At 37.7% G+C, this 21118-nt stretch overlaps 1 protein-coding gene across 1 annotated transcript; it reads right to left on the bottom strand.

Moving 5' to 3' along the window:
- Positions 1–669: 669 nt before the first annotated feature.
- On the bottom strand, positions 670–5807 carry LOC136227881 (uncharacterized). The gene is made up of 6 exons (XM_066016649.1): positions 5426–5807; positions 3911–4146; positions 3586–3844; positions 1397–1576; positions 1162–1317; positions 670–1080 (listed from the first exon to the last, which is right to left on the bottom strand). Exons 1-6 carry the CDS (start codon positions 5453–5455, stop codon positions 907–909), a joined length of 1035 nt encoding a protein of 344 aa, XP_065872721.1. The 5' UTR covers positions 5456–5807; the 3' UTR covers positions 670–906.
- Between the last annotated feature and the right edge of the window lie 15311 nt (positions 5808–21118).

Genomic DNA, 21118 nt, shown 5'->3' with positions numbered 1-21118 from the left:
ATTCGGGATCCCACATAGATTTTTCGGAGTTCTCACATGGATTTATACGAGAATGGGGCAGGGATCCCCATAGAGCGGAGATAATACTCCATCTCCATCCTCGTTTCGGTTTCGAGGACAAAATGCTTTCTGTCCCAGTCTCCATGAGTGACTATTTCGGAAATTTCCCATCTCAGTCAGTTTAGATTCTCGTAGTGAACGGAGAATCCCCGCCCCACTGACACTCCTAAACTACTCAATCCTTAAATTGTGTAAGAATGATTATATTAGTATGAGAAAATAAAGTACAAGGCCAAAACTTTCCAAGTACAGAAAGAGTATGAGAAAAATGTGATTACTTCAATCCACATTTACTTCAAATCTAAAGCATATTCGGGATCCCAACGGGGACTTTTCGAAGTTCCTACCTGGATTTATACGGGAACGGGGCAGGGAATCCCATAGAGCAGAGATAGTACCCTATCTCCATCCCGGTTTCAGCTTCAGGGACAAAAAGCTTCCTTTACCGGTCTCCATGAGCGACTATTTCGGAAATTTCCCATCTCAATTGGTTTAGATTCCCGCAGTGAACGGAGAATCCTCGCCGCACTGGCACCCCTAGACTACTACTCAATCCTTAAATTGTGTAAGAATGCTTAGGCCAAAACTTTCCAAAGTACAGAAAAAGTATGAGAAAAATGGTATTACTTCAATCAATTAGTTCTTATACAACACGTGAAAAAGACGAGAAAGAATCAATGAAATACTAATTTGATCGTGGAAATTAAAAAAAAAAAAAATCAGAAGCAAAAAACTAAAAAAAAAAAGCAAAATCATGGCAAAAATTTCAACAGGGTGAAATCCCTGCTAGCTCCTAAAACTGAAGAAAATATTAGAACAAGCTATATACATCACAGTTTAGGAGCTTTACCTCCGATGGTCTCCGTAGAGGAAGCTCTCGTAGCTCGTACCTTTGAGAGCCTTTTCGACTTCAACCCAATTCTCAATCTGGTTTGATAAGGATCCTTTATGTATCTTTACTTGACGACTCTTAAGATCTCTTCGCGGAACCTTGAGAAAATCTTGAACTTCTACTAATTTCTGTAAACATTAGGAGAGCATAACTTTCGTGTTCTAATAACTTTGATGAAAGAATTTCTCGATGTATACACGTTAGCTTACCGTGTGATTTTTGACTATATCTTCGTAGTAAACGATTATGTGCCTAATGTTCTTGAAGTACTCCAATGCTTTGGTGGTTGTGTCTTCTATTTGTTTTAGATTACGCATTAACAATGTTGCATTGATAGAAGGCTTGTATCTAGCTAGTATCTCGGCCTGAAACCATTACTTAACGTAAGAGATACAAAATCCGAGAAATCGAGAGAGAGGGAGAGAGTGAGAGTGAGAGAGAGACCTCGTGATGCGAATGAACATGAGACTTGTGAGTTCCATTCAACAGCTTGGCTTCTCGGTCGTAAGAATTAGCGAGTATCGAAATCATCCTCCGTAATAGATTTCTCCTGAAGAGAAAAACAGCTGAAACGCCTTTCGTTTTGAAATACTCTACTATATCTTCATGATGTTGCATCACACCCTACATCTCCATTGCAGAACAATGTTAACAGATAAGCAAATTATACAAAAAGGCGTAGAAAGAGCACATCAAAATATCCAGTGTTGCGCGTGTGTTGTGATATCATATTAGTAGTCGGGTGCATGTGATTTCAGGAAAGGAAACCTATGGATGTAGACCTATGTTGCACGGAAATGGAAATGGACATTGGGAAACATTATTTCTAAAACATAGCTATCAAACGGGCACAAAACACGCAAATGCTATTGAAGAGGCGTGCAATGTAGATGTAGACAAATAATACTGTTCGAAGTTCAAATTCATAATACAAGCAGTAAAAGTTTGCCAGAGTAAAAAAAGAAAGAAAGCAGATAGGATCAACGCAAATTGGCGAAATACTATAACAGTTGTGTTGAGAGTAGCAATTAACATGCGGAAACATTTAACGGGTCTCCTTATATAGGCGCTAATTTTCGTCTAAATTGGACCAAATGTGGCTGATTACTATCTATTAGGGGTCCATGTCATAAAATTATAGGTCCATTGGCAAACTTCAAACATCTTTTATAGGTTAGGGGGGTCAATGTCACACAATAATAGATCATGAGACAAACCGCAAACATTTTTCATAAGTCGGGGACTAAATAGTGCTTGAAGCCGAAAAAAATCATGTCATGAAAATAATATGGTTGAGTTAACTATCCACACTAAGGGACATTTTGATTTTCCTCTTCTACTTGTGTGATTTAGTAAACTGGAACTTGAAAGCAAAAACGTGACATCCACCACACACAACACAATTTACATAGACAATTCGACTGACAAGACATGATTAATGCGATTATCATTTTTCTTGCATTTATTTGATATATAATCATATGAAACATATAGATAACATAACACCATTTTGACACAATAACCCGAATTGCCACCTCTGCAATGAACAACTCCCTAAGTCATAAACATATGTTTCAGTAAAAGATTTCAAATATGATTATCAGATACTTTCTATCAATTTAGAAGTTGCTTTCTTTGTTTATTGACCTTTGTAGTTAAAATAAAAGATTAATATAATAATACGTAAGAGCTCCCAACAAAACACCTGCAGCTGAAACAACGGCACAGTGTTGTGACTGTAGAACTAAAATATGTCCGAGAGTTTAAATAACTGACAATTAGCAGCTTGGCAATGTGTTCAGATATCAAACTCAGTGATCATATGGGGGTAGCACGAATTATAAGGAGTACATGAATTAGTTGCATAAATCTCTCAAAGGAACAAGATCAACAGATTAACTCTTAGAATATGCCTTTCGGAAGGCTTGCTTGGAAGAAAGAAACCAGACACTAGCCATTTTCTTTGTTTTGTTTTATCTTTCTCCTTTCCGAGTACTAGGGCAAACTTAGATCCATTAACAACTTTGGAGTCGACGCACCTGTTATGAATGCATGAAATGTATGTATGTATGAATGAAAAATGCAAGGACAAACAGAAGAATGACGGAAAGAAAGTGTTTATGAGAGTCATACATAGGTTTGAGTGAAGAGGTCACCGGTGCCTTTTTGGGGTTTCCAGCTGAGGGGAGAGGCGAAGAGATGGAGAAAGCGTTCTCCTTTCCCTTCGCTCGACTGCTTTGGGTTTTCTTTATCCCGATCTAAACTTTGAGAAGGGTTTCATAGGTTGTTTTTGGCATCCTATGGGTCACTTTGGTGTTTTCGGACTACCTAGGATTAGCACATCAAATACTACTTCAGATTTTGAGCTCGCTTATTTGAGTACTCAGGGTTAATCATGCTAAACCAGGACGGACTCCCTAATATGACATTACATTTCAAGGTATGCGAAGTTCGCAGAATTGCACTGAATCACACATAGTAATACCCAATTTTTTCAGGTAGTTTAGCTAAGAAGATTATAAATAAGCCTCATGTATACACGAAAGCAATGCTATAGTATCACAGTATCATATCTGATAAAATTAGCATATAACGATATGAGAACTAGATACATGAATAAATAGCATTCTCACCTGATTAAGCATCCACTTCAACCCAACTGCAGCCGTGCACTCATTCTTGGAAGCGCTGCTTAGCCAGTCTAGATTATAAATTTTGTCCAAAGTCTCAACAATCATTGAAACATTGCTCCTCCGAACTTTAACAGAGAAAACCTCTCCGTTTGAACTTATATTAGTATGGTTGTTTAATAAAGTCTCAAACCATCCACTCCCAGATCTCTGCATTGACAAAATGGCAAAATACCGCACTGGATTGCATGTACATTCAGCCCTACAAACAAGCAAGCAATCACATTATTGAAGTTAGCAAAGAAACTGAAGCAAAATTATGATTTACCTGCTATAACTTTTGGGTTTTGGGAAGTGCACGTAAGGGATTTCCCCGGGTTCAATATTTGGTTCAGTGCACGGCTTTTCAGTCACGGAAAGACTCCAAATTCCAGGGTTGGTACGAAAACCAATCTGCTTTAGACAGATGGAACATATATAGACACCACAGATCATTACAAACATCAAAACAACCATCCTTAACAGCAATGGTGACTTCTTTGGAGACTTTATACTGAAAGTATCCTGCAATTCACACACACAAAAAAATACATAAGCTTAAAATTACTTAACCACAATAACAAGTATAGGCAACGGATACGGACACCGACACTGGAAACGTCATTTTTAAACATAACCTTCATAAGATAGCCTTCCAAACCGCAAACGTTATTTCTAAAACATAACCTTCATAAGATAGCCTTCAAATGAAAACGAACACAGACACGGAACGCAGAAACGCTACTAAAGAGGAGTGTCAGTGCAACATAGGGCATTAACAAAGATGTCAAATCAAGGACTAAAGGTTGATAATCAACTGAAATTCATCTACAATGAATTTCCCAGACATTCAATTGAGTAAATCTAAAGAAAACAGTACATGGTACTGATGGAGTTGTTCTAAATTCAAATACTACCTAACATGTAGGTCTGAATCAAAGCAAGATAGAAAAGTTGTTGCTACTCTACAAAAACGATAATCTACACATTTTAGCAGAAAAAAACATAGAAGTTGTTGGGATGTATCAATCTCAACTGGAAATCTGAGTTTGCTTCTTTGTGACTGCATACATATAAAACAAACAAAGCTAAAATCATACAGACAAACACATTAAAATAGAACACAATTATCCTGAAAAAACGAGATTAATCTAAGATAATGCTCACAGAAAACATATAGATAAGATTTTAAAACAAATAAAATGAAGAAATTCAAAATGGATGTTAGGAGATTTTAAAACATAACCTTCATAGAACAGCCTTCAAATGAAAACGAACACAGACACGAAACAGATTCAGACACGGACACCGAACTCAGAAACGCTACTAAAGAGGAGTGTCCGTGCAAATAGGGCATTAACAAAGATGTTAAATCAAGGATTAAAGGTTGATAATCAACTGAAATTCATTCCCAGACATTCAATTGAGTAAATCTAAAGAAAACAGTACAGAGCATTGATGGAATTGTTCAAAATTCAACTACTGCCTAATCAAAGCAAGTTAGAAAAGTTACTGCTACTCTACAAAAACGATAATATACACATTTTAGCAGAAACAAACATAATAAAATTTGTTGGGATGTATAAATCTCAACTGGAAATCTGAGTTTGCTTCTTTGTGACTGCATACATATAAAACAAACAAAGCTCAAATCATTCAAACAAACACATTGAAACACAATTATCCTGAAAAAACTAGATTAAATCTACGCTAATGCTCACAGAAAACACATAGATTAGATTTCAAAACAAATAAACTAAAATCACAAATTCAAAATGGAGATTAGGAGCAGACTGAGACTGACCTTAGAGAAGAAGCAGAGATCGTCAGCCATAGTACAGACAGCTCAAAAAGGAAGAGATAGAAAAAGCATCTGGAAGCAGCTCAGATTCATTCTTCGAGCTTTGTACCTCAACACATTAATACAAAAATGCAAGAACTTGAACAAAAGGGGGAAATAAAGGGAAAGAGGTAAAAGAGAGAGGACTTTTCCCGTGAAGAAATAAAATAACTTTGGATCTCTTTAGACCGTTGCACGCTCTCTCTATATTTCTCTGAGTAGTTATGGCGGATTTTACAGGAATTTCTATTGACTCGGATCAGACTCGGATCAAACACAGTCTGAGAGCAAAAGCTCGAAAGCAGAGAGAAAGTGAGAGAGAGAGAGAGTGACGACAGAGATTCACTAAAACGACATCACTTTTTCAGCGTTTGCCTTTAAAATGGAACATAATGATGAAAGGGTAAATTGCACCCATGGCCACTGAACTTTAATCATTTTTACTTTATGGCCGTTAATCTTTAAAATGTACATAAAAGTCATTTAATTTTATATTTTTTAATATTATGGCTACTAAACTTCAATCAAAGCCTCAAAATGACCATTGTCGACTTACAAAATAAAAAATTTCAAGAATTTATGACATTCTAAGGACGTATTTCACATTGCTTTTCCAGATCCTAAAACCAGTTTTTCAGCTAAAAACAATGTTTGATAAATGCAAAATTATTTTTCTTCAAAGTTAGAAAACTACTCTCATTAAAAGCTATAATTTGTAACTTTTGAAAAAAGTTAACGTCGAACTTATCATGAAATTTAATATTAATTCTTTAAAAATTTTGTTTTGAAGTTATTTAGGTGTTGTTTGGTTAGAAGAGAGAAAATAAATTTTTAAAAAGAAAAAACTTAATAAATGGTGATTTTGGAAAATAAAAAACCGCAAATGAAAAAATAAAATATTCTAAGTAATCTTAATTTTTCAAAATTTTAGTTTTGATGTGTTGAAAGTTAGGAGGAAAAGTGAATTTTTAGAGAGAGCAAACTTCAAAAAGTGATTTTGGAAAATAAAAATGTGTTTTCATAGTAAATCTCGTTCTAAACAACTTTAATTCTTGAATATTTATATTTTGAGGTCGTTAACAGTTATTTTGAGGCGTTATTTAAAGTTTAGTAGTGACTATAATGGTAAAAAATTTCAAGTTGAGTGGTTTTACATGGGTTAAATATACCATTGGTTACTGAATTTACACGGTTATCTTAAAATGGTCACTCAACTTCAATTTGTTTTAATAAAATCACTCAATTAGGTGACTCCACTGATTTTAGTGGTTAAAAGACATCGAAATAATGCCGTAGCTGACATGTCAGCATGAGTTAACTAAGATTTCTAACCAAAACGACACGTGTCAATTATTTTTATGAAAAAAACTAAATTTTGTTTTTTTTTCATAAAAATAACCGACACGTGATAGCTAGGTGACGCATACGTAGATGCAAGATCTGAGTTGACTCATGCTGATGTGTCATCCATGTAACCATTCTAATGCCCTTTCATCACTCAAATCGACGGAGTGATCTAATTGACATAAAATTCAAAATTGAATGATATTATTGAGACAAATTGAAATTGAGTGACTATTTTGAGATAATCATGTAAGTTCAGTGCCCAATAGTGCATTTAACCCGTTTTTATGTTACATGTTAAAATTTATGGTCATACTATGAAAATTAGTAAAGTTCAATGACCATTGGTGTAATTTACCCTTTGCCTTTAAAATGAAACATAATTATAAATAATAATTGAGATTTTTTAATTACTTACTTTACTAATTGTTAGCGATATTTTGCGAATATGCTAATTTCAACCTTGTCACGTGTGGTTAGGGTGCGGGCGTGCTAGAGAAGATTACTTCTCAATTGAAATGGTTAAGTTTATGGGATATGCGCGCCAAAAACTTGAATTCTAAACGAAACGATTGGCGAGGGACGCAATGATTGAAAAAATCCCTCTTGGGTCTCTAGCGCCGTTATAGAAACTTTGCTAGATAATTTGTTTTATTTAAGCTAATGTGGGTAAATTGAAGACGAGAAAATAAAGGAATTTAAAGTGCGAAATTGACACAAGACTTGGTGAAAATTGGTATTTTATTGATGAATAAAGGTTTGAATACATGAAATTGGAAATGAATTACAATTGAGAAACCTCCATATTAAACATATAGGTAATCAATTGAATTAGAACGAACAAATCAATACGAAGAATTGAAATGCAATAAACAAATTGGAATTCAACAACAAACTCGGAGCCACAATAGCTATCTCAGATTGATGTCGAATTTTGGTGTCGGCGTGAGGTCCTTGGAGAGCTGCAACCGGTCGGGCCGTACGGTATATGATCTTGGCAATGGCAAAACGTTGGTAGGCAAATGGGGCAGATTTAACCCTCAACTTTGGGAGGCTCGTTTGGATACTTAAGAACACGGAATTGGACGAGTAAATAGGCTAAATTTAACTTCAGGAGGTCAGGAACAAACTTCTATAAGGGATTGAAAGCTAAAACGGATGCTATGTAGACGAAATTGGGAGTTGAAAATAACTGGATGAATCTGGAAAATTCTGGAAACAGAATGTCTAAAAGAATTTGGTCTGGAAAGATAGGCTTGTAACTAGAGTTTCTGGGCACGGAATTGGGCAAATAAATACACTAGATCGAACTTCAGGACGTTAGGAACAACTTTGTCGAAGGGATTGAAAGCAAAAAATGACTTTAAACGGACGAAATCGGGCTTTGAAAATACTTGGACGAATCTGGAAAATTGATTTGAAAACAGAATTATAGCTAGGAATTGAGCAAATTGAAGGCTTGGAATGCTAAATTGAATTGGAAAGGACTTGGAAAGAGGCTATTGAAACTTGGATTAAAGCTGAAGAAGAGCTAAAAGAGGGATTGAAACTAAGAAAAATGAAGAACTTTGAAGAACTTGAAGAACTAGGAGCTAAGAACTAAGAACTAAAAAGAGAGCATTGAGAGTAACCTATAGAGAGGGGTTTGTATGTGTGTTGAGTGTGATTTTTTATGAAGGGGAGGGGTCTATTTATAGTATTTTGGAGTGGCATTTTGGTAATTATTCAGTGGCATTTTGGTAATTATTCACCAACTAACTCAACTATCTCCATGCCACATCACCCCACTACCTCAACTTCCACTAACTACCATCAACTTCCATTGACTGCTTCCAACTGTTGCCGGAAGAGACTATACGCCCCGCGTATCCTTGGTTACGCCCTGCGTATTAGAGGTCCTGAAGCTTGTGCGTTTCGTTGATGGTATCTGCGCGTGGCGCCTCTGGTGTTATGTCCCGCGTAGAAAAGTACGCGATGCGTAAGAGAAGGACGCCCCGCGTGTTTGTGCTCCTGAACTTGGAATGCCTTGTTGATGCGCTTTACGCGTGACGTGTCTAGCTTTACGTCCCGCGTACTTGAGCCTCAGAAGTGGAACTTCTCCGGATGTGTGGTATACGGCCCGCGTATAGGAATACACGCCCCGCGTGTTTGATTGACGCCCTCATTGGCTGGAGGTGAGTTTACATATATATTTATTTTATTTTTTTCTAGAAAAATGGAAACTATACCCTAAAATCAAATATAAGCTTTCTATATACATACAAATAAAATTTATTTATTTTAGGCCAGCATTAATATAAAATAATAATTTGTCTGACTTCATGTTCTAATTAAAGCTGTCTTAATAATTTATGGATTAATTGTTAATTAATTTGGTATGAAAAGCTGCAAAATTATTAATTAATTGTTAGTTAAATTCCCAAAAGTTGTTTGAAGAATCTTTTAATTATAATTTATGGATTTAAATAATTTGATATCCACACAGAAAAACACTTATTAAGACAAATATTCTCACCCGTTAGATACCGCAAATCTCATCAGCACCTATAGTGGGGTGAGTATGGTCCGGTTCGATAAAAAACCGAACCAAATCAAATAGGACCGAACCAAATTATTAGCCTTTTTAGGATCGAATCAAACCAAATTGTAATTCGATTTGGTTTTATTCGGTTTTAAACCGAACCAAACTGAACCGAACCATAAACCGAATTATATGAAATATAAAAATCGAACCAAATCAAAATACAATTTGATTCGGTTCGATTTTTTCAATTCAGTTTTTAAATTTTCGGTTTGGTTCTACTCACCCTACATAGATATTCATCATTTTTTAATAGGGAAAAACTTGGAATTAGATTTTTTTTTATCTCTATGATTATTTGCTTAAAAAGATTTATTGTTAACATTATAAATCATACAATGGATGATCTAAGATTTAGAATTTCACGATCCGATCTGAAGTGAATGACGCCGGAATAGAAGACTTTGAGTAAGGAGCGGTCTTAAGAGATGATGTGACAGTAATGAATTGAATCCCGCATCGACAGAGAATGACTGTGACTTATTAATAAGCTGAGAATCCAATACATACAAATGCGTTTTAAAACCGTGAAATCCAAAATGTTACCAACAAACTCAACCATTTTTTTTTGTCAGAAAAAATTCTTCTACCAAAGAGACCATTCATCTTATTAGCATTCGAAAGATTGTTTGTCTCCAAAATGATTTTCGAGCAGCCTTCATTCCGGTCCTTATCCAACCCCAATGTTATTATAGTATACCGACAGCTACAGTCCAACAAGGACGGATCAGAAGGAGGCTTGAGCATCCACTAATCGTCTGAAAATGCTAAAAATTTATATAAATTGTGTACGTGATTTTAATTTTTTAGGTAAAAACACTAAAAATATATTAATTTAACACCATAAATTATGAAAAACCACCACAAATACCCTCTATTAGTGAATTTTGGATCCGTTACTCCGGCCAAAAGAGCTATTGCAAGAAGGCGACCTCACTAGTCTCATCCTTAACAATCGCACCAATCCCCCCAGCCATATCATGCCTCCAAGTAGCATCCAGCTTAATTTTGTATAGCTCATAGGGGGACCATACCATCACGGCTCACCACCAGTGCACTAAACAAAAGCAAAAAGGATCATTAGACCTTTATCTTTTTATTTTTTTGGTTTATTAAGCTTTTAATTATTTATTTGGATACTAATTTTTTTTTTTTTTTGTCTTATTAAGCCATTGATGACCAAATAGTAAGTTGTAAATATGTAATTTTGTTAAAAAGACGTTATTAACTTCATATTATTTGAAATTATTAAAAAAATATTTTTTTATAGTTTGAATTAAGGTTTTGATAACTTGTGAAAAATCTTCAACCGGAGCTCTTCCCTGTGAGACGCTGTTGGGTTCGGCCGAGGACACTCCGATGCTTAAGTTAGTAATAATTCTAGAGAGAATAAATTGTAAGCACAAAAGTAGGGTATCAGTAAATGTACCTTTGATCCTAGGAAGCTGGGATATATATAGGTTTCTGTAACCTTAAATATTAATGGGGAAGCTGGTGAAGAGTCATGTCATTACTCATCTTTAATTGTTATCAATTCTCTATTAATCCCAGCATTTATCCTTGAAAACCTCAGAGTTGGGGTATTCGAACAGTTAAGTCTTTATTCCTCTTTAATGGCTATTAATTGCCATTTAATTGTATTTATTCCCATTCATGGATGGTTATAAGTGCGCCTTTTGGTATTCTTAGAACCGTCGAGGCGTATGTACGCTCTCCTCGAGAACAATGGCAGGGCTCAATTACTCGCTCTCATCGGACGTATCTTGTTATGGCGTGTTTTGCCATGGTCCATATGGCGTGACATAATGCTAGAAACTCCTTCCTTTTTCTTCATTATTTGCATATTCACCCCTGCATTAATCCTGCATTAATTATCATTAGTTCCATATTAATTATACATAAATCGCTCTCTTAGAAGGAATAATGGTTTGCCATTATTTCTATTAATTTTCCCTTATTCTTCATTCAAGAATAATTTGGGTTGTTATCAGAAGCCTCCCTTAAAAGTCTAAAAAGCTCTTTAGGGCTGTCCAAAGCGTGTTTTATATTTAATGCTTTCCATTAAACATATTTCCCAATACCAGTAGGAATGTGACACGTCATTTAAATTTTCTAAGTATTAAGCTTCACTCGAAACGCCTTCTTACATTCCATAAGCCAATGAAAGTGCTCGGAAGTGTAACTCAATGAACTCTCATTTCTCGATTTATCAAAATATACCAATCTTTTTGGCTTGAACTTGATAATTTCTCATTTTTCAAGCTTCCTACATACCCCGTTAATTTTTTTTGGAAATCAAAGTCATGTAGTTCTACTATTGTTTTAGACACTTGTCACTCCAGGCTTTGTTCCCCATTTCAAGCTTTATTCTCTTTTTTTAGGGTTTTATTTTTCTATTTTTGAGGAAAGTGGACCGCCCTAGATGGGGGGATCACTTTGTCATATCTTTGAGGAAAGTGGACCCGCCCTAGATGGGATCATATATGGATATGATGCGCTTTTAGGGGCTTCCTTATGCGGGATCTTATGAACAAGATCCGCCCTATATGGGATCATATATAGATATGATGCATTTTTAGGGGCTTTTGCTTCTTTGTGGATAGGTGGCTAGCCGTATCCATTGTTAGCCTCTGGGGCTTCTTGAGAGTTATATTTCCTTTAGAAAGGGAATAGCTCGCCCTTTATGGGACCATTTGTTCCTACTGCATAAGATTATGAATCGCCTTAGGGACTTCTCTTCTTCAGTGGTTGCCTTTTCCGTCATATTGAAAAAAATGACATGCCTTTAATGATCAGTAAGAATGATCCGCCATTTAGGGACTTTTTGTGCATCTTGTGGGGGTTTTTAGCACTCTAGGCACTTGCCTTTTTAGCCTTTACTCATTTTCCAAAGTGTCTTTACTTTGTTTTTGTGAAGGCAAGACTTTATTATTTCTATGATGAAGACGAGGCTTCATTGCTTTGATAAAGACGAGGCTTCATTATCTTTGATGACGATGAGGCTTCATTACTTGGATGAAGACAAGGCTTCATTGCTTTTGATGAAGACGATGCTTCATTATTTTTTTATGAAGACGAGACTTTATTGCTTGGATGAAGACGAGGCTTTATTATTTTTGATGAAGATGAGGCTTCATTATTTTTTATAAATACGAGGCTTCACTGCTTGGATGAAGACGAGGCTTCATTATTTTTGATGAAGATGATGCTTCATTATTTTTTATGAAGACGATGCTTCATTATCATTGATGAAGACGAGGCTCCATTGCTTTTGATGAAGATGAGGCTTCATTGCTTGGATGAAGATGAGGCTTCATTATTTTGGATGAAGACGAGGCTTCATTGTTTTAGATGAGAAAGATTCACCAATTGTAGCTTTATCTAGGCGTTCTTTGCACCGTTCGCCATTCAATGAGCTTTATATTTTGCATTCTAGGCATTCGCCATGTTAGCCTTTGAAGAATTTTTCTTGAGGGTTATATTTCTTTTAGAAAGGGAATAACCCACCCCATGTGGGACCATTTATGGATATGATTCGCTTTTAGGGCAAGGAGAATGTTTCTCCTCCGGCGCCTTAGTTTATTTTGAAGGCTTTCAATACCTTGTGTAATAAGTACAATATGTAACTTTTGTATGAACCCTTTTTCCTTCCAGAAATATTTTTACTTTGCATATATCTTTTAGCAAGTAATTTTTAGAATCTAGTTTACTTAGGATTTCTCCGATTGTTTAGGGTAGGTGGCCAGCCGTACCCCAATGTGTGAACCTTTAGAAGGTTCTTAGTTTTATTTCCCTAAGGAAATTAAACTGCCCTTGGTGGTAATCAATCTTTTTTCCTATCTTTGAGGTAAATTGATCCGCCGGTGGGACTTTTCGTTCTCCTATCTTTGAGGAGAGAGTTTAGGGTGTAATTTTCTCATATTTGAGATAATTTTAACCCGCCCTTGGTGGCGACCAATCTTTTTCCTATCTTTGAGGAGAGAGTTGAGCTCATTTCAAAGCTCTTGAGGGTCTGCGTTTCTTATCTTTGTGGAAAGGGGACCCGCCCTTGATGGGGATCAATTGTCCTATCTTTAAGGTAATTGATCCGCCTGTGGGACATTTCATTTGCCAGCCATGGGGTGTATATCACCTCTTTGATTGCATCCACCTTCTTTGGCTTTGCTATTTCTTCTTCTATAGCTCTCTCCCTTTCATGCCCATGGTTCTATCTTTTTTGAGCAACTAGAGTTGCATCTTCTGCCATTATTTGGCTTATGTGTCAACTATGACTCATTTCATCTCACATCCTTCAATCGTCATTGTTATTCGTCATTGTTACTACCAATGCATCTGCATGTGGAGGGATTACTGGACCTATTTCTGCAAAAAGGGCAATTAAGGGATGTTTTATCCAGGGCGGATATTTTTGCTTTTTTCACGGGTGGCTGATACACTGGTCCATCTGTTATGACATTAGTGACACTTTTGAATTTCTTTCTGGGCTCTGTCTTCTGCTTGTCGTCTTGTTATTTGTTATTCTGGACAAATCTATCTAGTTTGCCAGCTCTTAGCAAGCTTCAGTGTGGTGGCCATTTCTTTTATGGAACCTGTAATACGCCTTGGCGTTTCTTCCAACGGTTATATGCTCCCTCTTTTGGGTTCGGGATATGTAATGTCCTGTTTATATTGACTCTTCTCCTTTATATTGTGGCAAGTTGGAAGCTTTAAACCTTCTGTCCGCCTCGTACCCCAGGATCCGCGTTGTTAACTGGATGGGCGTACCTTTCTGCATTGTTCTCTCATTTATCTAGAGAGACATGCACTCACCTTTCAATCTCATCATCCGTGTGTTCAATGTTGAATCATGGTGGTGAAGCCGACTCTTGATCTTGATCTCGATCATGTTGAGGTTATGCTTGAAACTATGGTTTGACGCGGATGGATGTTGTCACAACCGCCAAAGCCATTTTATCTAGCTTCGAATATCTTGTTTCCGCATCCTTCAATATTTTGCTAACATAAAATAGATGGGGAACTGTTGACCTTCTTCTTCTTGAATAACCACGGTGCACATTGTTGAAACACATTTCCACATGATTTTGATTTGACAAAATTATTCCCATGATTAAGACAATTAAATTTAAGTGCTTTGATTTAATTGTACTAATAAGTTTGTTCAATGCTGAGTAAATTAACTAACGAGGACAGGAACTGAAAGTCTGTAAAAGAAAGACAGAACGAAGTTATCATAAGCAAGTCACACAGCAGAAGCTGAGTAAGAATGCAACTCAGCCTTAAGAAAAGAAATGTCTTCTTCGGGAAAGCTTGAAGGTGAAGCCGCTGAGTCAAGCTGAGTAATAATCAAGTCAGCGTCAATGATCCGTCAACTTGGGATACAAGGTCTGACACAAATTAGAAGCCTCGAAAATCCATCTTAAGGACCTTTTCGAGATGCATGGACCGTCTGACTTTTGGCTAGAAGACAAACCTGGCGTAAGAAGACAAACCTGGCGTAAGAAGATGAAACTGGCAAACCTGGCGTCTGATAAAAACAGAAGACAAGATTAGCCTGCAGCTCTGGAAGCTGACCACGTGATGACGAAGAAGACCGTTCTTCCCACAATGGCTATTTCGGATTTTCAAATCATTGAAGCCACAAGATTGCTATAAATAGGCCAAATCATCATTTGGATCATGTACAAACACATACAACAATATACAGACAAGCAAAATCTTCACGAAGTCAAAAATCCAAAAGAGAAGCTGTCTGAATAGAAAAAGCAAGCTCTTACACCAAATTCCAATCATTGTGTAAAAGTCTAGAGTGAATTTTATTCATCTAAAGTGTTCTTCGTTTTGTGAGAACAATCTTGTATCAATTGTAAAAGGTTAGAAGAGTGAAGCTGAGTACTCGGTTATAGTACTCAGTGGTAGAGAAAATCTGAATACTCGGTTATAATGTTCAGTGGTAGATAGGATTGAGTAGACGAATAGAGGACGATACTCTTGCATACTCAGTTGCTATTGTAAAAGGTTTGTTCTCTACCTTTAAAGAGCTCAGTATAGGATTGAAAAAGCTCGGAGGGATTCCGAGGACTGGACGTAGGCGGAGAGGCCAAACCAGGATAAGTCTGCTGAGTATTTTCTAACCCTTTCTCTTGATATATATATATATATACCTGTTACTTGCTTTGAATGCCATCAAACTGGGCACATCAAATCAAGTTGTCCTACGTTGAAGAAAGATAAGAAGGGAAGTAGAAAGGCAATGGTGGCCACATGGAGTGATAGTGATGAGTCAACCTCGTCAGAAGCTGATGCCACCGAGTCAGCAAACATCTGTTTCATGGCTGACGAATCTGCTGACCAATGTCTCTCTGAGCAAGCTGACCTTTCTGATGGATCTGACCATAAGGAACACCCAACTGAGGTAACATCTCTGCCCTTGCTCAAAAATGAAATGATTAATGCCCTGAGTGATCTCTATACACTGATCAAAAAGTGTAACAAGAAAATACGAGCACTCAGTAGGTGGTGTGATGAGATTGAAGATGTCAAACTCAGTGACCTCCGACATCTTCTCCAGGACAATACCAGGCAAGATAAAAAAAATTGAAAATCATGCATGGGGTTGTCTCTGAAGTCCAATCAGATTCTAAGAAACTGAGAAAGGACATCACATCCTTACAGAACCAGCTGAGTTCATCAGCTAAGAAAAGGTTCTATTCAAAGACTGAGTATTCCGGTACTAGTCAGCAAAGATGGTAGACTTAGCAGAACAGTCAGTGTGACTGTTGTGGAAAGAAAGGACACACTATAAAAGTGCGTTGGTATGCTCAGCACCATCGTGTTGACCAAAAATGGAAACACTCCCAAAGGGTAGTTTTTTGTGACTTTTGTGGAAAAGATGGCCACACTATAAATGTATGCCGTCACAAAATTAAATATGATGCATCACCTGTTAACTCTAACAAACAAGGACCCAAAAAGAATTGGGTACCTAAAGATAACTAGTTCAATTGCAGGTGAGCCTGAGGTGCGTGGAGAAGTCAAAGCTATGGTACATTGACAGCGCATGCTCAAGGCATATGACTGGTGATGAAACTCAGTTCATCACATTTGTGCATAAACAAGGAGGAAATGTAAGTTTTGGAGACAACAAAAAGGGTAAGATAGTAGGGTCATGTATCATTGGTGGTAATCCTACTATTGAGTCAGTCTCCCTAGTCAGAGGTCTTAAATATAACCTATTGAGCGTAGCTCAGCTGTGTGACAGCGGTAGAAAGGTTGTATTTGATGCCACAGAGTGTAGGATACTCGAGGGAAAAACAAATGAGTTGATTTTAACTGCCCCTCGTGTTGAAAATGTTTTCATGCTAAACCTAGAAAAGAAGTTTTCAAAAAATATATGCTTAGTGTCAAAGGAAGATAATTCCTGGCTATGGCATAGGAGACTTGGTCATGTAAGCATGGACCTCCTAGCCAAATTAGCAAGAAAGCAATTAGTTGAGGGATTACCCAAACTCAGGTTTGAGAAGGATCAATTGTGCAATGCTTGTCAGCAAGGTAAACAAACTAAAAAATCTTTTCAAAGCAAAAATGTAGTCTCAACCAAGCGTCCATTAGAGTTACTACACTTGGATCTTTTCGGACCAGTCCAGCCACTGAGCTTGGGTGGTAAGAGATTTTCCTTGGTCATTGTAGATGATTTTTCTCGGTACACTTGGATCATCCTGCTGAGTAGTAAGGATGAAGCGTTTGAGATGCTCTCAACACTAGTGAGAAAACTTGAAAATAATAAAGACCTTAAACTAGCTCACATCCGAAGTGATAATGGTGGAGAATTCAAAAATCAACAATTTGATGAATTATGTGAAGCCAGCGACATTGGCTACAATTTCTCTGCTTCTAGAACTCCTCAACAGAATGGGGTAGTTGAGAGGAAGAACAGAACCTTAGTTGAAATAGCTAGAACAATGCTGAGTGAGAATAGGCTTCCAAAGTATTTCTGGGGTGAAGCTGTCAACATAGCTTGCTATATACTCAATAGGGCTTTAGTTAGACCTATACTTAAGAAAACCCCTTATGAACTTTGGAAAGGACGAAAACCCAACATTGGACATTTTCGTGCCTTTGGTTGCAAATGTTTTATCTTAAATACCAAAGACAACCTTGCTAAGTTTGATTCAAAAGCTGATGAAGTTGTCTTCTTAGGATACTCAACAAACAGCCAAGCATATATGGTGTTTAACAAACAAACTCAGGTCTTAAAAGAGTATGTACATGTTGAGTTCGATGAAACTGACCCTGCAGGGAAGATAAGTCAGCCTACTGAAGATGACCCATGCTCAGCTTCCGTTGACCAAAATGGAGCCGTTGAGCCATTACCTCAAGGGTTGACCGAAGGTAAAAACGAACCTCACATAACCTTTACTGACCAATATGAACCTGCAGAGATTGTTGAAACACCAGTTCATGAAGACTCTACACTGCCAAAAGAGATCAAGGTTCCAAGAGGACACTCAGAGAAGTCCATTCTTGATGCTGCTGAGAACACCCTGATGACCAGAAATCAACTCAGGAGATATCTCAGTAATGTTGCGTTCATCTCAGTTCATGAACCGAAAAACTTCTCAGAAGCTGAGCACGATGAATTCTGGATAAATGCGATGCAAGAGGAGCTCGATCAATTCAAAAGGATTGAAGTATGGGATTTAGTTCCTAAACCAAAGAATCAAAAGTCCATTGGAACAAAATGGGTATTTCGAAACAAACTCGACGAACAAGGTAACGTAGTCAGAAACAAAGCCAGACTTGTAGCTTAAGGTTACAGTCAGCAGGAAGGTATTGACTATGGTGAGACCTTTGCCTCAGTAGCTAGATTAGAAGCTATAAGAATATTATGTGCATATGCTAGCTTTATGAATTTCAAACTGTTCCAAATGGATGTTAAAAGTGCATTTCTTAATGGAGTTATAAATGAAGAGGTTTATGTTAGTCAGCCTCCAGGGTTTGAGGATCCAAAATTCCCAAACCATGTTTATAAACTCAAAAAGGCTCTGTACGGCCTAAAGCAACCACCACGTGCTTGGTACGAAAGGCTGACCAGCTTTCTGCTGGCCAGGAACTATGTCAGAGGAAAAGCTGACACAACCTTATTCATTAAGAAAAAGGGTAAAGATACCCTGTTGGCACAAATATACGTAGATGATATTATCTTTGGTGCTACTAATGAATCTATGTGCAAGGAATTTAGCAAACAGATGCAAACTGAGTTTGAAATGTCAATGATGGGAGAACTCAACTTCTTCCTTGGACTTCAAATCAAACAAGGTAAAAATGGAATCTTCATTAGCCAGACAACGTATGCTAAGGAGATATTGAAGAAGTTCGACATGGAAGGTTGTAAGCCAATATCTACCCCAATGGGTACTGACACTGTGCTTTGTGCTGATGAAAAAGGTAAGTCAGTAGACAGCAAATTATATCGAGCTATGATTGGCTCTTTACTCTATCTAACTGCTAGTAGGCCAGACATTCAGTACTCAGTATGTTACTGTGCAAAATATCAAGTTGACCCTAAGGAATCTCACTACAAAGCTGTAAAAAGAATCCTTAGATATTTACAAAGCTCAGTGAATGTAGGTTTATGGTATCCAAACACAAATGATTTCACACTCATCGGATACACTGACGCTGCCTATGAACGAGACAAGCTTGAGCGGAAAAGTACTTCAGGAGGATGTCACTTCCTTGGAAGCTGTCTAGTGTCTTGGTTCAGTAAGAAGCAGTCGTCAGTTGCCCTGTCAACAACTGAAGCTGAGTACATTGCTGCTGGAAGCTACATTGCACAAGTCCTATGGATCAAGCAATAGCTGGATGATTATGGAGTTCAAACAGAAACAATCGAAGTCAAATGTGACAACAAAAGTGCCATTGACTTATCCAAAAATCCAATCCAACACAGCAGAATGAAGCATGTCAGCATTAGGCATCACTTCATCAAAGATCATGTACTCAAGGGTGAAATCAAGCTGACCTATGTTCCAACAGATGAACAACTTACAGATATCTTCACAAAGCCATTGGCTCGTGAGCAGTTCAGCATACTAAGGGAAGCTATCGGTATGTCTAATCCTCTTCAATAAATTTCTAAGTAAAATGAATGTTGAGTGATTATAATATGCCGAGTGATTATTACATGTTGAGTAACTGTCATATGCTGAGTAAAACTGAATGATATGAAATCACCATATGCTGAGTCGCTAGATATATATTGAGTGATTGCTAAATGCTGAGTTACTACACATGATATGAATCTCTTCTGCGCTAACCTACGCACTCAGAACTCTAAACGTTTAGTATTTTAGATGCTGAGTAAAACAACTTGCGCAATTAATGCTTGCATGCGTATTTAAGTAGCCACCTAGGATGACGTAAGCGTAATGATTAGAAAACCATGCGCCGAATGTGTCATTAATGCTAGAGATAACTGTCGTTGAGCAACTCGAGAACGAACCGCCATTCTGACCCATCAGATCGACGCGCTCCGGCTATAAATTGTGGATGATTTCGCACTAACTCCTCTTTACGCTTGAAACATCTCGCACTCAATCTCTCTTTCTCTCAAATCGCAAAATCTTCTGCATTTCTCAAATCCTCTAGAACACCATGTCGAGCGATTCCCAGAATAACTCCGGAGAACAATACGATGACAACCGCTCCGATGTAAATCCTCCATCTCCTGCTGAGCAGGAATATAACGAGACTTCCTCAGAGTCTCAGGAATAGACACATGGTTAGCGTGACCAATCAAAGGGTGAGGTCAGCCCCCACGGCAAAAACCCATGCCCTGACCAACCAACTTCATCGAAGAAGAAGAAGGAGAAAAAGAACCAGAAACCTAAGGAAAGGACGTTCTCCCCGGTCCTTAAAAACGTTAAAAATCTCAAAGTTTTCCATTCCCGGTGGTTCTCCAAGAGCTTTGTAGAAGCTGAGCAAACCTTCTACGAGTGGATATCAAAGAATGGCTGGACCGACCTCTTCTCTCTCCCTGGAACCACTTATCCGCAGTTAGTAAAGGAATTCTACACAAACCTAAGGGTAGCCGATGATAACGATGACTATATGATCACGAAAGTCAAGAACAAGGAGATCACCATCACGCCTTCTTATCTTGCTAAACTGCTAAAGCTGAAGGAAGAAGGATCAGAACTCAGGTGCACAAACGACTACATGCACGTTAATTACGAAGCTGAGTTCTGCAAACCCAAAAATCATAAAGGTGAAATCTCCAGTACCAGTATGGGTCAGCCTAAAAAACAAGCCCACTATATCTTGACCAACTTCTTGTTTCCCAAGGTCAACTCCTCCTCCTCAGCCTCTAACTTTGAATAGTGCTTCATCTGGCATATGTTGAACAACAAGCCGCTCAACATGCATGTCTTTCTCATTGGGGCCTTCCAACGCAGCACCGGGATCCTTAGGATGGGTTCTCTCATCACCAAAATTCTACAGGATCACAAAGTCAGCTTAAAGGAGGAAATCAATACGATAGGCACTGAAATCACTACGGGCATCCTACTCGGCTTGGCTCACAGTCAGCCTCTCAAACCTAAGAAAGGAAAAGGGGCTGTAGTTGAAGAAGAACCTGCTGCGGAAGAAATGGTTGAAGAGACACCTGCTGAGTTGTCTCAAAAAGGAAAGGAAATTGTGGATGAAGAAGCACCTGTTGAGCGCACCAGAAAGGA

This window comes from Euphorbia lathyris, chromosome 4 (genome assembly GCF_963576675.1).
Source record: "Euphorbia lathyris chromosome 4, ddEupLath1.1, whole genome shotgun sequence".
NCBI lineage: Eukaryota > Viridiplantae > Streptophyta > Magnoliopsida > Malpighiales > Euphorbiaceae > Euphorbia > Euphorbia lathyris.
The sequence above is the reverse complement of the archived record's forward strand: the minus strand, read 5'-3'. Positions and strand labels throughout refer to the sequence as shown.